Below are 15545 nucleotides of genomic sequence, written 5' to 3' on the forward strand. Positions count from 1 at the left end.
CTTGCTGGTTGCTGGCAACGTGTGTGTCCTCACTGCGTGGGTGGAGGGAGCTGGGCTGCAGCCGAGCTGGTGGCAGGGAGCCGGCTTTAGGGGAAAAAGAGAGGGTTATTCCACCTCTCCCTGTGGGGCTAGAGGTGTCAGAACCACCCGGGCTGACCCTGGCAGCAGAGAGGCCCCTGGGGTGGTTGGCAGGGGACAGGCAGGGCTGCGGGGTCCCCCTTTGCCCCCCATCATGAGTTTTGAGGAGCCTGACCCTGGCTCAGGGGGTCTCAGCCTCATGTGGGGCGGGGCAGGACGCATGAGGGAGAGGGAGGGAGGCTTGGAAACCCATTGAGGCGCATCTGAAATGTCAGGAGCAGTTCATGGCAAAGGCTGGCAGCTGCTCGAGCGCCGGAGCGCTGCTGCCATTGGCTGCCCCCCCTCATGCATATTCATGCATATTCAGGAGCCTCCAGCTCCAAATGGTGCAGCTGTGAGCCCAGCTGTGCCCCACAGGCCTGCTCCTGCACCCCACAGACCCCATCCTACGCTCGTGTCCCCCTCCTGTGCCCCACAGCAGCCATTCCTGCACCCACGGGTACCCTCTTGGACCCACGGATGTGTTCCTGTGCCCACGTGTGGCCTTTGCCTGCCTCATACTGTGAATCCTGGGGTCAGTTGTGGGCCCCTCACCACAAGAAGGATGTTGAGGCTCTGGAGCGAGTCCAGAGAAGAGCAACGAAGCTGGTGAGGGGGCTGGAGAAGAAGAGGAGTGGCTGAGAGAGCTGGGGGTGTTTAGCCTGGAGAAGAGGAGGCTGAGGGGAGACCTCATTGCTCTCTGCAACTCCCTGAAAGGAGGTTGTGGAGAGGAGGGAGCTGGGCTCTTCTCCCAAGGGACAGGGGACAGGACGAGAGGGAATGGCCTCAAGCTCCACCAGGAGAGGGTCAGGCTGGACATTAGGTAAAAATTTTTCACGGCAAGGGTCATTGGGCAGTGGCAGAGGCTGCCCAGGGAGGGGGTTGAGTCCCCTTCCCTGGAGGGGGTTTAAGGGAAGGGGGGACAAGGTGCTGAGGGACATGGGTTAGTGTTTGATAGGAATGGTTGGACTCAACGATCTGGTGAGTCTTTTCCAACCTGGTGATTCTATGATTCCTCCGTGCCCGGGGCCAGGGTTGTATCCTGCCCTCTGCTCCCTCTCAGCCCTCTGGCACAGTTTGCTCCACAAGCTTGGTCTGGTGCTTCCCATCCTTCCCTTGACACCTTGCCAGGAGGGTTCCATCCCCTCTCCTGCCCCCTCACAGGGATGGGTGGTGCCCATCCTTCTCCTTGGAGCTGCCTGTGTTTCTGAGCCAGACGGGAATTAATTTCGGTGGTGTTGATCAGCTTTGCAAAGCTGTGGGGAAAACAGTGACTCAGAGGCTTTGGCTGGGGATGGGGGGGGCAGCCCTGCTCCTGCTCGGGGGGCACCGAGCAGCGGGGCCGTGTCTGGGGTGACGGCAGCTGCTGCGTCAACTCCAACCCCGGCACCCGCAGGGGATCTGGGATGTAGGGGCACCCGGAGTGGGTGAGGACGGCTCAGCACCCCCCTCCCAGCACCCTCCCAGCCTGGCGTGTCTCTCTCCTCCCCGCCGCCTGCCAGAGAAACAGCCTCAGCACTTGGAAGGAGGCCAGGCTCTCCAGACAGCGCATCCTCAGCCCTCCCCGGGAAGGCTGGCACTCATGGAAGCACTGAGGTTGGAAAAGCCCTCTAAAGCTCATCCAGGCCGTGCTGGCTAAACAGTGTCCCCAGTGCCACGGCCAGATGGCTCTTGAACCCCTCTGCAGCCACCACTGCTCTGGGCAACCTGGCCCAGGGCCTCCCCACCCTGACAAGAAAACATTTCTCCCTAAGATCTCATCTCCATCTCCCCTCTTTCAGCTCAAAACCATTCCCCTTGTACTCTCCCTGATCCAGAGCACCTCCCTAACTATCCTGGAGCCCCTTTCAGTGCTGGAAGCTGCTCTGAGGTTTCCCTGGAGCCTCCTCCTCTCCAGGCTGGACAACCCCGAGTCTCTCAGCCTGCATCCCCACCTGCCCATGGGGTCCCTAGTTGTTCCTGGCTTCCCAACATCTGCACAGCTGTGCTTCGCAGCCACCCTTTGGCCAATGAATCAGAGAACCATAGAATCACCAGGTTGGAAGAGACCCACCGGATCATTGAGTCCAACCATTCCCATCAATCACTAACCCATGTCCCTCAGCACCTCGTCCACCCGTCCCTTAAACCCCTCCAGGAAAGGGGACTCAACCCCCTCCCTGGGCAGCCTCTGCCACTGCCCAATGACCCTTGCCGTGAAAAATTTTTACCTAATGTCCAGCCTGACCCTCCCCTGGTGGAGCTTGAGGCCATTCCCTCTCGCCCTGTCCCCTGTCCCCTGGGAGAAGAGCCCAGCTCCCTCCTCTCCACAACCTCCTTTCAGGGAGTTGCAGAGAGCAATGAGGTCTCCCCTCAGCCTCCTCTTCTCCAGGCTAAACACTCCCAGCTCTCTCAGCCGCTCCTTTTCTTCTCCAGCCCCTTCCTCAGCTTCGTTGCTCTTCTCTGGACTCGCTCCAGAGCCTCAACATCCTTCTTGTGGGGAGGGGCCCAGAAGTGACCCCAGGATTCGAGGAGCGGTCTCCCCAGTGCTGAGCACATAGAGATGCTCCCGTTTCGGCCCCGGGGCCAGCCAAGAGCTGTGGGTGCCGGGGGGGCTGCAGCCCAGGGGGTTTGGGCACCTTTCCCGGGGATGCTGCACTCAGCAGGCACTTACCACCATCTAGTGGTCCTTCAGCCAAGTGCGGGAGGAGGAGGAGGAGGAGGAGGATGCTCTGGGTTAACCCTCAGCCGTGGGATAAGCCTGGACCAGAGGGCTCTGGGGATGCTCAGAGCTGGGGCAGGAGGCGAGGGGGCACCGTCTGCACCCAGCGCTGGCTCCAGACCCGCAGCAAAGCCTGGGGCAGCCAAAGGTGGAGAGGAAAATGGCTTTATTATGGGCTGCCAGCCCCCCCCACGGCGTCGCTGCGGGTACCATGGGGCAGAGCGGGGCTCAGGGGCTCGATGCGTGGGCTGGACGATGGGACGCGGGTCTCCTCATGCAGAGAGTTCCCGTGGGAGCTGGGGCTGCGGACGGAGAGCGTAGCTGGATTCTCAGCACCTGGATTTGGGGAGGGGGAGAGGAAGGTGACAGCGGGGAAGGTGACACCGCAACACAGGGACTGATGCGATGTCAGTGACTCCAAGCACAGAGGCGATGAGGAGAGCAGGACATCTCTGGGCGAGCGTGGAGGTCTCTCTGCCCCTAGCTTGGCCACAGACCTCCTGCCACCTTCCCAGCAGAGAAACCTGTGCCTCAGTTTCCCCAAATGCCTCCAGAATAGGGTTTGTTTGGGAAAAACACAGTGCACGTGCAGATTTGGTGTCGGGGTTGGTGCTACAGCCAGTGACACACAACGCTCTGGGTCCAACAGAGCTGCCTGCTCTTTATCTCAGCATGTTTCTCCCATGGAGCTCGAAGGAGCTGGTAGATCCCACCCGGGGAGGGTGGCATCATCCCTGAGCGGTGACTGTGGTTCCCACGTAAAATGGAGACCAGGAGATGGAGCCAAAGACAATCCTCAAGGCTTGGCCTCCCGGAGATGCTGGGGCACCCCAGGAATGGAGCCACCCAGGCACCCCAGGAATGGAGCCACCCACCTTCACGCCCCATCCTCAGCGGGGACACCCGGGGTGCCAGCTCTCACCTAGGCAGGGGCTGCGCTCCTCATCGCTCCTCCAGGTCGTAAGCAGCCTCCAGGTAATCCTTCGGGACGATGCCAACCACGTTGTTGAGCTCTCCGACCCACCAGCCGTAAACGTTGTACTTCTAGGGGGACACAGCCCAAGGGACACAGGTCAGGTCCCTCCTTCCTTCGGATCCTGGATTCACAGGGAGCAGCCCCCAGCTTCCCACTTGAAAATACCTCTGTCCCACCTCCTCCCCTTGAAAATCCTTTGCTTTCTTCCCTAACCCTCCTCATCCCTTCCACCCCACTCTTCCCCTTCGCCCTGGTCCTGCGGGGCACAGCTTGGGACTTGCTCAGAAACCCAGCATTAATCCACACCCTGATTTTTTGGGGTATTTTGCTCACAGATGGGACCTCTAAGGATGTCCCAGGCCCCAGCCTGGCGCTCTCAGAAGCCCCTCCAGGTGGATCAAGCCTGGGTAACACATCTCCTCCCCAGATTTTTCTCTGAGAGGCAAATAACACAGAGCAAACTTCTCCCGGTGGGCGAGAGGAGGAGTTAGCACACACAGCCGTACCAAGTTTGCCATCAAAACAGGAGATTTTTTTTTTAAAGGAGGTTTTGCAGATGAAGAGCACAGCAGCGCGCCCTTTCCTGTGTCCCACACGAACTCTTGCCCCCATCCAACCCCACTGGGGTGTTTAATGTATCTCAAGCTCATCCCTGCCTCCCAGCGGGATAAGGGCTTCACTGGGGAGAGGGGCTGCACCATAGAATCATAGAATCACCAGGTTGGAAAAGACCCACTGGATCATCGAGTCCAACCATCCCCATCAATCACTAAACCACGTCCCTCAGCACCTCGTCCACCCATCCCTTAAACCCCTCCAGGGAAGGGGACTCAACCCCCTCCCTGGGCAGCCTCTGCCAGGGACCAATCACCCTTTCTGTGAAATATGTTTTCCTAATGTTCTGCTTTAACCTCCCCTGGTGGAGCTTGAGGCCATTCCCTCTCGTCCTGTCCCCTGTCCCTTGGGAGAAGAGCCCAGCTCCCTCCTCTCCACAACCTCCTTTCAGGGAGTTGCAGAGAGCAATGAGGTCTCCCCTCAGCCTCCTCTTCTCCAGCCTAAACACCCCCAGCTCTCTCAGATGCTCCTCTTGTTCTCCAGCCCCTTTCCCAGCTTCGTTGCTCTTCTCTGGACTCGCTCCAGAGCCTCAACATCCTCCTTGTGGTGAGGGGCCCACAACTGACCCCAGGATTCAAGGAGACGGACATCGCTCCTGACAATTCCAGCTCTGCAGATGGAGCTGCTGGAGCTGGGAAAAGGTCCCAGGAGTCCCAGTGCTCTCCAGGTTGCGATCCCGATGCTCCTGGGGGACCCAGCACCCAGTGGAGCATCCGCACTGCCGCTGCTGGGAAGGAAGGAGCAGGGAGGGATGGGAGCTGGATTCCCTGCACCAGCCAGAGAGGAAAAATCCTGCTGCAAAGCCAGAAGGAAAAAAAAAATTAAAAAATCAGGGTCTCTTTGCTGTAGCAAAGACGCGTGGGCAGAGGGGCCGCGATGCCCCAGGTGTGCGGGGGAGCCTCCAGCCCCCACCCCGTAGCCTGAACGCTACGAGGTATTTTAAAATAATTTCTGCTTTGATGAATTGCCGCGGAGTCCGCGATTGCTCATAATCAAAGGGAGGGAAATGCAAATGAGAGCCAGCCGAGAACGCGCGGCACCGAGCCTTTATTTCACCGCGCAGTGCCAAAAAGAATTAAAACAACATTAAACTCCCAGCAATAATGTTTAAGTCCTCGTTTCCAAGTGCCAAATTGCACCACTCTGGATCATACAGATGTTCGTTAATTATGCTAATTTTTATTAAACTATTAAAACGAGGAGTGCACTGGCACAGCAAGGCAGAGCCCAGTGCAGGGTGAACTCTGCTCTCGTCTGGAGGTGCTAATTTACATCTCGCTAACGTGCTGATGCTTGATACCAGCTTGTGGAGGGGGGGAGCGAGGAGAAGGAGGGAGCTGGAGGATGGTTTTGCTGGAATCTACCTAATTACACGCTAATGGGGCCTCTGTGCTCAGTACCTGCCTGGACTGGGTTGGGGGGGGGAAGCAATTTAGCTGAGACTCTACAGAAGGGACTGGAAAGGCTGTAATTGGGGAGAGAATTGATCCAGCGAGGCTGCTGAGCCCTGAGCGTGCGGGTAGAGCAGCATCAGGAGAACCATGGAATGGGTTGGGTTGGAAGGGACCTCAAAGCCCACCCAGTTCCATCCCCTGCCATGGGCAGGGACACCTCCCACTGGATCAGGGGCTCCAAGCCCCATCCAACCTGGCTTTGAACCCCTCCAGCGATGGGGCAGCCACCCCTGCTCTGGGCAACCTGGGCCAGGGCCATCGCACTCACGCAGCTGGGAAAAGCAAATTCAAAACCCAGTGCCCTTTCCAGGCTGGCACGTAACGAGGAACTGGATTTGCAGGTCCCACCAACTCTAGTGTCCATCCTCCCAGCCCAACCATCCTCCACACAGCCGCGACGGCCTCGCCTCATTCCCAAAATGCTGAGATTTTCTCCCAGAAGCAAGAACCCCCCTCTCAAAGCGCCTCTCCACGTTTCGTTCTCGAGATCCCTGGTGCCAAGCAAACCTGAAGCAGACGCTCGTTCAGATAATCGCTCGCAATCAGGGCTTTTATGGCGTGTTGGTTGTAAAAGGCTTTGTGCTGCTGATCCCCAGCAACGAGGGAGGGAAAGACATAACAAGATGACAACCACAACCTGGTTTCTCTCCCTGCCTTGCACTACGGCTCCTCCAGCATCACCTGAGAGAGACAATTACTTCTCAAGGCCAAGTCCCAGCTGCAGATCCCCCTGTCTCCATCAGAGGGGACATCCCAAAGCTTGTGGTCACAGAGGTAGCGGTGGGAATGTGGTCAGCTCTCCCCTGCATGGCCTTGGATGGATGATTGCTTCATGGGATCCTAAACAGGCAGCCACTTCTCTCCAGCCGTGCTTCCCCAGCTCCACCAAGCTCCAATTGTCCCATCCAAAGTCCCCCCTTGCCCTTCGCCCAGGCTCTCTTCCCCCACGGAGCACCACAGGGATGATATTTACTCCCCACCGGTGCTCCCAAGCCCTCCTCACCACCACGATCCTTCACCAGCCCTCGTAAACAACCCCTTTGGGCTTCGGGGAGGCCATTCATCACCCTCCTTCGCACAGAAGATCAATGATGCCTTGATGGATGCCGAAGGAAAAGCCAATCAGTCAGAGACTTATCGGTTTATGATTGCTCGGCCCCATTATTAGTGCTTGTGTGTCATACATTATTGTTAGGAAAATGGAGGGATCTAATTCATGGATGAGGTATGGTGGGGTCGGCTGACACCGCCGAGTTTTATACCAGGTCAGCTATACATCTATTTACCTCAAAAACCAGCTCAGAGCTGCGGCCAGCTCAGAAATTGAGGGGCTACCTGTCCTTAGAGGATTCAGAGCCGGCCTTGGGATGCAGCTGGGAACACCGTTTCCTTGGAGCATCACCCAGCCTGGCACAAGGAAGAGTAATTCCAGTGATGATCATGATCCACCACCACCCACCCCACCCTACGCTGCTCTTTTGTAGGGTGAATCCCTATAAAACCAAATGATTCTCACTTGCTTCCAATTATTCAATTCTCAGCTGGGGCATTGCTCTTTCTCCTTGTCCTGCCTGGCATCAGCTGGGGTGGCCACAGTGTCCCATCCCACCGGGATCCACATGTCCCATCCCACCAGGGTCCAGGTGTCCCATCCCACGGGGGTCCATATGTCCCATCCCACCAGGGTCCAGGTGTCCCATCCCACTGGGATCCATATGTCCCATCCCACCAGGGTCCAGGTGTTCCATCCCACTGGGATCCATGTGTCCCATCCCACCAGGGTCCAGGTTTTCCATCCCACTGGGATCAATGTGTCCCATCCCACCGGGGTCCATATGTCGCATCCCACCAGGGTCCATGTGCCCCATTCCACCAGGATCCAAGTGTCCTATCCCACTGGGAACCATATGTCCCATCCCACTGGGAACCATATGTCCCATCCCACCAGGGTCCATGTGTCCCATTCCACTGGGAACCATACGTTCCATCCCACCAGGGTCCACATGTCCCATCCCACTGGGGTCCAGGTGTCCCACCCCACCAGGCTCTCCACATTGCAGCCCAGGAGGAAGCACCAAACAGACATGTGGACCTCAGAGCAAGCAGAACTGGGGGCGATGGAGGGAGAGGAAGGTGACAGTCTCCAGCTGGTGAAGGTCCCACAGGGATGACCTCCAGCCCGAGGAGGCACACGGGCAGTTCTAGCAAGGCCAACAGCACAGCTGCTCCTTGAGCTGAGGTCTTTCTGGATGATGGAAGGCGCTCGGGCTTCAGCCCATCAGTCCTTTCCCATTAAAACCGAGCAACACCCAACCAGCTGAGCGAGCAGCATCGTGGACCACGGCGCCTGATGAGCATCCAGCCTTGGGCACACCAGGCATGACCTGGCTTGGAGCCACCAACACGGTTGGGGCAAGAGGGACGTGTGTCCTTCTAGGCTCCCCACCACGATGCTGGGATGGCACGGGGGGGACACACGGACAGGACAGACGGACCCTGTGCAGCGTGGCGATGGGCAGAAGGGGCAGCTGGAGCCCCACCAAGCCTCCAGGATCGGGGTTGGGAGACAATAGCGGCGGCAGCATCATCTCATCCTGATGGGATTGGGAGCCCATGTGAAACTGCCGTATTAATATTTATTCCCTCCAGCGCGCGGCTCGCAGCTCTGCGCCTCCTCCGCCGCGCTCTGACCGCAGCTCCAACCCTCAGGCACCGCAAACACAATTGGAAAACAATGTGACGGAAATGTTTAATCTGCTCAGCCCATCTGTGCTGCGTATTTTCTCCCGATCTCCCTGAGAGAGGCGCCTCCGAATCTCCACATTGCCTTTAATATTCTCCTAAATCACCTCCCCACTGCACTTCAAGGGCCATTGCTACAATATCACAGGTTCACCGAGAGTGCACGGGAGGAGGGGGGGGGCCGGGAGGGGAGGGCGAGGGATGGGGTGGGGGGCGGTTGGGATATTTTTTATTTTAAAATATATCCCAGGGATGGTGTTCCCGTGCCCCTCGGACAGGGGAGAGAGGGGAGGGGAAGAGAGAAGGGGGAGAAAAAAATCAGAGGGAAGTTATCGTGCTGTTGCTGGGAGGCGATTAGCGAAGGCTGTTTAGAAGCAAACAGGCTGGAATGGAGCAAAAAATCATTTCCAAAGAATCGCTTTTATTAATCTCCTTCCTCGGCCGCTCGCTATCGCGTGCGGCTGCCACTCTGCCTCGCTCCGGAGGGCCCCATCCTGCTCCGAGCATCACAGGGGGAACAAGCAGGGATGCTCAGATGAGGGGGGTCCCCAAAATGCGTGCCAAGGTCCCCCTGTCCCCACAAATCCGTGACGGAGAACCAGGATGCTCCAGCTCAGACTCGTCCCTGCTCCCTGCCTCAGTTTCCCCATTGCACCAAGGCCAATTCCACGTAGGGGGCCTCCTTTGGAAAACGGGGATGCGCTTCTTAGCAGGGCCTGTTGTGATGGGACGAGGAGGATGGTTTTAAACTAAAGGAGGGGAGGATTCAGACTGGACACAAGGAAGAATTTTGTATGATTCAGGCAATGAAACGTTGGCCCAGGTTGAGCGGAGATGTGGTCCATGTCCCATCCCTGGAGGGGTTCAAGGCCAGGTTGGATGGGGCTTGGAGCCCCTGATCCAGTGGGAGGTGGAACTGGATGGGCTTTGAGGTCCCTTCCAACCTAAACCATTCCATGATTCCACCTCCATCAGGAGACCCTGCTCCTCCTCGGGGTGCAGAGGGTGCTCAGGGGTACTGGGGTGCAGTGGGGGTACAGGGTGGATGTAGGGGGGATGCAGGGAGGGTGCAGAGGGGTGCGTGGGGTGCAGGAGGGAAGCAGAGGGGGTGCTCAGGATGCAAGGGGGTACAGAGGAGGTACGGGGGGTACAGGAGGGATGCGGGGGGTTGCAGGGAGGGTGCAGAGGGGATGCTCAGGATGCAGATGGGGTGCATGGGGTGCAGTGAGTGCCCAGGATGCAGGGGAGGGTACAGGAGGGATGCAGAGGGGGTGCAGGGAGGGCTCAGAGGGGATGCTCAGGATGTAGGGGAGGTGCAGATGGGGTGCATGGGGTGCAGTGAGTGACCAGGATGCAGGGAAGGTACAGGAGGGATGCAGAGGGGATGCAGGGAGGGTGCAGAGGGGGTGCAGGGTGTGCTCAGGATGCAGAGGGGGTACAGGAGGGATGCAGAAGGGGTACAGGAGGGATGCAGAGGTGAGGCAGAGGGGGTTCAGGGTGTGCTCAGGATGCAGGGAGGGTACAGGAGGGATGCAGAGGTGATGTAGAGGGGGTGCAGTGGGTGCCCAGGATGCAGCGGGGGTACAGGAGAGATGCAGAGGGGGTGCAGGAGGGATGCAGAGGGGGTGCACGGGGGGTGCAGGAGGTGCTCAGGATGCAGGGAGGGTACAGGAGGGATGCAGAGGGGGTGCAGGGGGTGCTCAGGTTGCAAGGGGGGTACAGAAGGGAGGCAGAGGGGGTGCAGGGAGGGCACAGAGGGGGTGCAGGGGGTGCTCAGGATGCAGGGAGGGTACAGGAGGGATGCAGAGGGGGTGCAGGGGGTGCTGAGGATGCAGAAGGGGTACAGGAGGGATGCAGAGGGGGTGCAGTGGGTGCTCAGGATGCAGAAGGGGTACAGGAGGGATGCAGAGGGGATGCAGAAGGGGTGCAGGGCGTGCTCAGGATGCAGAAGGGGTACAGGAGGGATGCAGAGGGGGTGCACGGGGGGTGCAGGGGGGGCTCAGGATGCAGCGGGGGGGGGACGACCGGGGGTGCAGGGGGGTGCGGGGCTGTTGGCCGGGGCTGCATCCCGCCGTTGCCATGGCAGCCGCTCCCGCTTGGCTCCGCATCCCCGGGGGCGGCGCAGCGGCTCCACCTGCTCCTCCGACCCCCGGCGGGGTCATAGCCAGGTCGGCAGAATAAATGAACGTGAGCACTAATGATGTGTTTGCTGGCTGTTTATGCTCTCTGTGTGTCAGGGGCACTCACATTTAGAGAGCTCATTATGGCTGCAATTAGACTGCACCATTGCTGGATATTTAACTCCTTTTTCTTTTAAATTAGCATTTTAATAACGTGCTTTGAGCAGGGGGAAACAAAATGACCATTTTTCACGGACAAACTTCCGAGCTGGAGGTGCAACTTTAATGGCAAAGTTGCAAGGGAGGTGAAATAAGCCCAGGTCTGGTCCCTTCCCACCCATCCCTGCCCTCTCCCCACTCCTCCCTGACACCAGGAATGGGTGGGGGGGACACCGGGAGGGGGTTTATATTTGCTTTATCGCACACTCCATTGCCTAAATTTGCTCTACAGCCCATTATTTTTGCATTTAAAGTCCTGGATGCTCACGCCTGATGAGAATCAGCCGCCGTCTCAGTGAAACTCTACCCGTGACCCGGGAGAGGGCTCGGAATAATCCCAGATGCGTGTATGTGCACACGCGTGTGCGAGGAGCCCTCAGGCCTCGGGGGAGCAAGAGCTGATTGCGTGATGGGTGCCATCAAAATATCCTCAGAGAGAACCCCAAGGTCTCTTCCCTGCAAAGGGAATTAATTCCCCTTCACCCCTAACTGGGGAGGCAGAGGGGACACGGGGGACATCGGACACAGCTGGATGTGGCTCCTGTGCCAGGACGAGGGGTGGGGAGCGAACACGATGAAGGCAACGGCTCCGTGACCTCCCAAACGCGAAATGCAAAGCCCAACCCCAGCACCAAGTCACGGCTTCGTTTCTCCATCAGGATTTAGGCTCCTAATGAATTGATGATTCAAATCCATCCGGTTTCTCCCTAGGGATTGCTGCGAGGAACCCCCTGCGGCCGGGCTGCAAGAGGGGATAGAAATTTGATGGGAACGGTTGGATTCGATGATCCGATGGGTCTTTTCCAACCTGGTGATTCTATGATTCTATGATAGGGGGACACAGAGAACAGGTTCCCCCCTCCAGCCCAGGACATGGGGGCACTGGGAGCACATGCCACCCTCTGCCCTGGGACTGGGGTCACTGGGAGAAGGCGGCCCCATCCGCCCCAGGCCAGTGGGTCACTGGGAATGGGTGGATGGGGGGCACTGGGAATGGGTGGATGGGGGGCACTGGGAATGGGTAGACGGGAGGCACTGGGAATGGGTGCCCCCCCTCCACCCCAGACCCCAGTCCCAGCCCTGCCTGCTTCCAACTCCTCTCTGCAGCCCCCCAGCCACCCCAGGTCAGGACCAGGAGTCAGAGCTGGGACCCCCATGCAGCCAAAATCACACCAAGGATCCCAAACCAGCGGGGAACCACGGCAGGAGAGGCGCAGCCTTTGTGGGAACGATGCTTTAAGCGTTTCCTCTTCCGCACCCGCTCAGCTGCACCTCAGACATCGCCGTTTCACGGAGACGATCTGGGTAGCGCAGGCTGTAATTTGGTGATCGCTACCCCAGGACATATCGAGATACACTTCTGTTATTTTAATTAAATACTGCATTATGGTTTGTGACAACTTCATCGCTGGAGCGCAAATGAATTCGGAATTAAAGTCTTACTTAGGCATTCCACTACCTCCCCCTCCCTTCCCCTCAAACCCTCCATGATACAAAGCAAAAGGCTATAAAATCAAGATGTTTGTTCATTTACAGATGGAGCAGCTTGGAAAAGGGGATTAAAAAAAAATAAAAAGGAAAGAAGAAAGGCGAGACGGCGCAGAAGCGAGTGTGAAAGACCCGTGGCTTGTGAGCATCCTTGGGGATGCTGAATATTAGTGGTGCCGGGCTCCTCCAAACCCGCTTTTCCCCAGCTTTGATCATAATTTTTAACTCTTGATTTGCAGAGAGGACGAAGCGCTGGAAGTTTGAGACCACGGGGGGTTCGGGCGGTGGGAAGGGCACAGCGGAGGCTGAGTTATAGCAAAGGGAAACTTGATTTTATGCTCAGGCCAGGGAGTTTCAATTCCATCCATCTATTAGCGCGTCTCTAATGAAACTAGACCGTACGTGACATTTTGCAATATAACTGCTTTAAATGTTACCACATCAATTGGTTTAAATGTTACCCGCGCCTCATGAACCGGGAGATGGGTTTATAATTATCTCCGTCTCTCTCTAACGAACAAAGCTTCCTCCTGTCTGCTGGTGTTTCGCATCAGCAAAAGAAACAAGGATGCTGGCTCCGAACACGGGCGCTCGGACAATCCCAAATCCCAGGCTGGGACACTGATGCCCTTCACCTCTTGATGAACTGGTGCTGGATTTAAAACCTTCCTGACGTGTTTTGCAACGGGGGTTTCACCCTCAGGTTCTACGCTTGCTCCCTCTGTTCCTGATTATCTCCTCCCAAACAAAACCAGCTTGGACAACCCAAAATCTGGGAACGATGCTTTAAATGTTTCCTCTTCTGCAGCCACTCGGCTGTTTCACGGATACAATCTGGGTACCGCAGGCTGTAATTTGATGGGCATCACCTCTTAGTGAATTGACACTGAGTTTAAAGCCTTCCTGCTCTGTCTGGCATGAGGGTTTCACCCTACAATCTCCTCTCACTCCCTCTATTCCTGATTAGCCCCCTCCTCAAACAAAACCAGCTCAGACAAACCAAAATCCCAAGGCGTGAGGCTGGTGAATCAACGCTGGATTCACCTCTTGGTGAATCAACGCTGGATTTAAAGCCTTCTTGATCCGTTTTGCAGTCAGGGTTTCACCTCAGGTCTCCTCTCATTCCCTCTATTCCCTATTTTCCTCCCGACTGAGACAAAACCGGCTTGGAAACCCCAAATTCCCAAGTTGTGGTGATGTCCATCACCTCTTGGCTAATCAATGCTGGATTTAAAGCCTTAAGAATCTCTTTTACAATTGAGGTTTCACTCTTGGGTCTCCTCTCGCTCCCTCTATTCCCGATTATCCCCCCTGGCAAACAAAACCCGCTCACACCCCCCCAATATCTATATGTATAGAATATGTAGATCCATAAACCGATGGCAGCCGGCAAAGTTATTGCTGGGGAGGGATGGTTTTAATGACAAGGCGCCGCTTTAATATTTCCAGTCCTCACAACCCCGAGTGAAATTTCCACTTCCATTTACGAAATAAGCCGAGAAATTGCCGAGCATCTATTAATGCTGGAAACAAAAACCTGCTTTGCCCTTTTTTTTTTTTTTTTTTTTTTTGTGCTACCCATTTGAAACGGGGGCATCACCGCAAATGTCACCCCCCCTCCTTCCCCAGCCGATTAGTGAGGGGCTCGTTACTAAATCTCTGTCTGATAAAGGCAGGGGTGGCTCTGGAGGAGCTGCTGGCTTGGGAAATGTAAGGATTGTCACACTTAAAGACACAAATTTCCCCTGTAATATATTCGAATGGAAACCTCTGAATTCAATACTACATGGGCATATCTAATAAATTCACAATATTTCAGCCTCAACAGCCTCCAACGGTTCGTTTTAAAGATTTATGTGGTTAAAAATTACTCGGTGATGAATATAGTTTATTCTGCGCAGTATTGGAGGGTCTAAGGAATTAAACTACTGTCTTTAACAGTGAATTTATTATTACCTCTGTCAAAGCTGAAGTCTTTAACAGCATTTATTATAAATTTCAATGTAAAATAAATGGTTGGAGCACGCCTTAAACCTTAAACTCCCCCAGCAGAACCACGTGCAGCCCAGGAGGAGTTCACGAGCTGGGGGCAATGTCTCAGCAGCCCCCCGAGAGCACTAGGGCTGGTGATGGGGTCCCAGGACCATGGGGAAAAAGCCACCGTGTGTCCCTTTCACGGCCACTGCTGCCCCGTAGGGACCGGGGTCACGCATCGCAGAGGGCTCAGAGCTGGAGGGGTCTTTGGGGTGGGGTGGGAGCAGCAGGAGTGGGGTAAAATTTGGGATACGGCATCAGAGAGGTGTAGGTGAACCCCCACGGATGGGGCAGAATGAAGCATTGAGGATGCCCCCCACGTGGATGGGGAAGAATTTGGGATGCAGGGGGTGAAATTTCGAGACGCGGCATCAGGGATGCATGAGTGAGACCCCACAATGGGGCAAAATTTGGGATGCAGCATCGGGTACGGGGCAAAATTTGGGATGTAGCATTGGGTATGGGGCAAAATTTGGGATGTGGCATCGGGTATGGGGCAAAATTTGGGATGTAGCATCAGGTATGGGGCAAAATTTGGGATGTAAAATCAGGAATGGGGCAAAATTTGGGATGTAGCATTGGGTATGGGGCAAAATTTGGGATGCAGCATCGGGCATGGGGTAAAATTTGGGATGCGGCATCGGGTGTGGGGCAAAATTTGGGATGCAGCATCAGGTATGGGGCAACATTTGGGATGTAGCATCACGTATGGAGCAAAATTTGGGATGTGGCATTGGGTATGGGGCAAAATTTGGGATGTGGCATCGGGTATGGGGCAAAAATCTGGGATGCAGCACTGAGGATGTGGGGAAAAATTCAGGATGCAGCATCAGGGACATGTGGGTGAGCCCCCAGGGATGGAGCAAAACCTGGGATGCAGCGCTGGGGCCGTGCAGGCGCTGGGCATCGTTGGCGCTGCCTCCTCGCCGCTCGGCCACCCTTTTGTCCTCGCCTGCGCTGGGTGTCCCCTCATTTATAAAAATTACCTGGGAGGAATGAGTCTGCCAGGGCTGGTTCTGGACGATTGGTTCCCGCTGGGGGGGCTCGGGGGCTGCTGGGGGACGGATGGGCCCTCGCTT

General features: G+C 56.4%; 1 protein-coding gene across 1 annotated transcript in view; it reads right to left on the reverse strand.

Annotated features, from left to right (window-relative positions):
* Positions 1-3747: 3747 nt before the first annotated feature.
* The window catches only part of SKAP1 (src kinase associated phosphoprotein 1), a 161834-nt gene continuing 150036 nt past the window's right edge, over positions 3748-15545 (reverse strand). The window contains exon 12 of the mRNA XM_069876863.1: positions 3748-3862. Coding sequence (XP_069732964.1) covers positions 3761-3862 — 102 coding nt within the window. The 3' untranslated portion in view covers positions 3748-3760. The remainder of the gene's footprint in view (positions 3863-15545) is intronic.

The sequence above is a fragment of the Phaenicophaeus curvirostris genome, chromosome 26 (assembly GCF_032191515.1).
Source record: "Phaenicophaeus curvirostris isolate KB17595 chromosome 26, BPBGC_Pcur_1.0, whole genome shotgun sequence".
In the NCBI taxonomy this organism is placed as follows: Eukaryota; Metazoa; Chordata; class Aves; order Cuculiformes; family Cuculidae; genus Phaenicophaeus; species Phaenicophaeus curvirostris.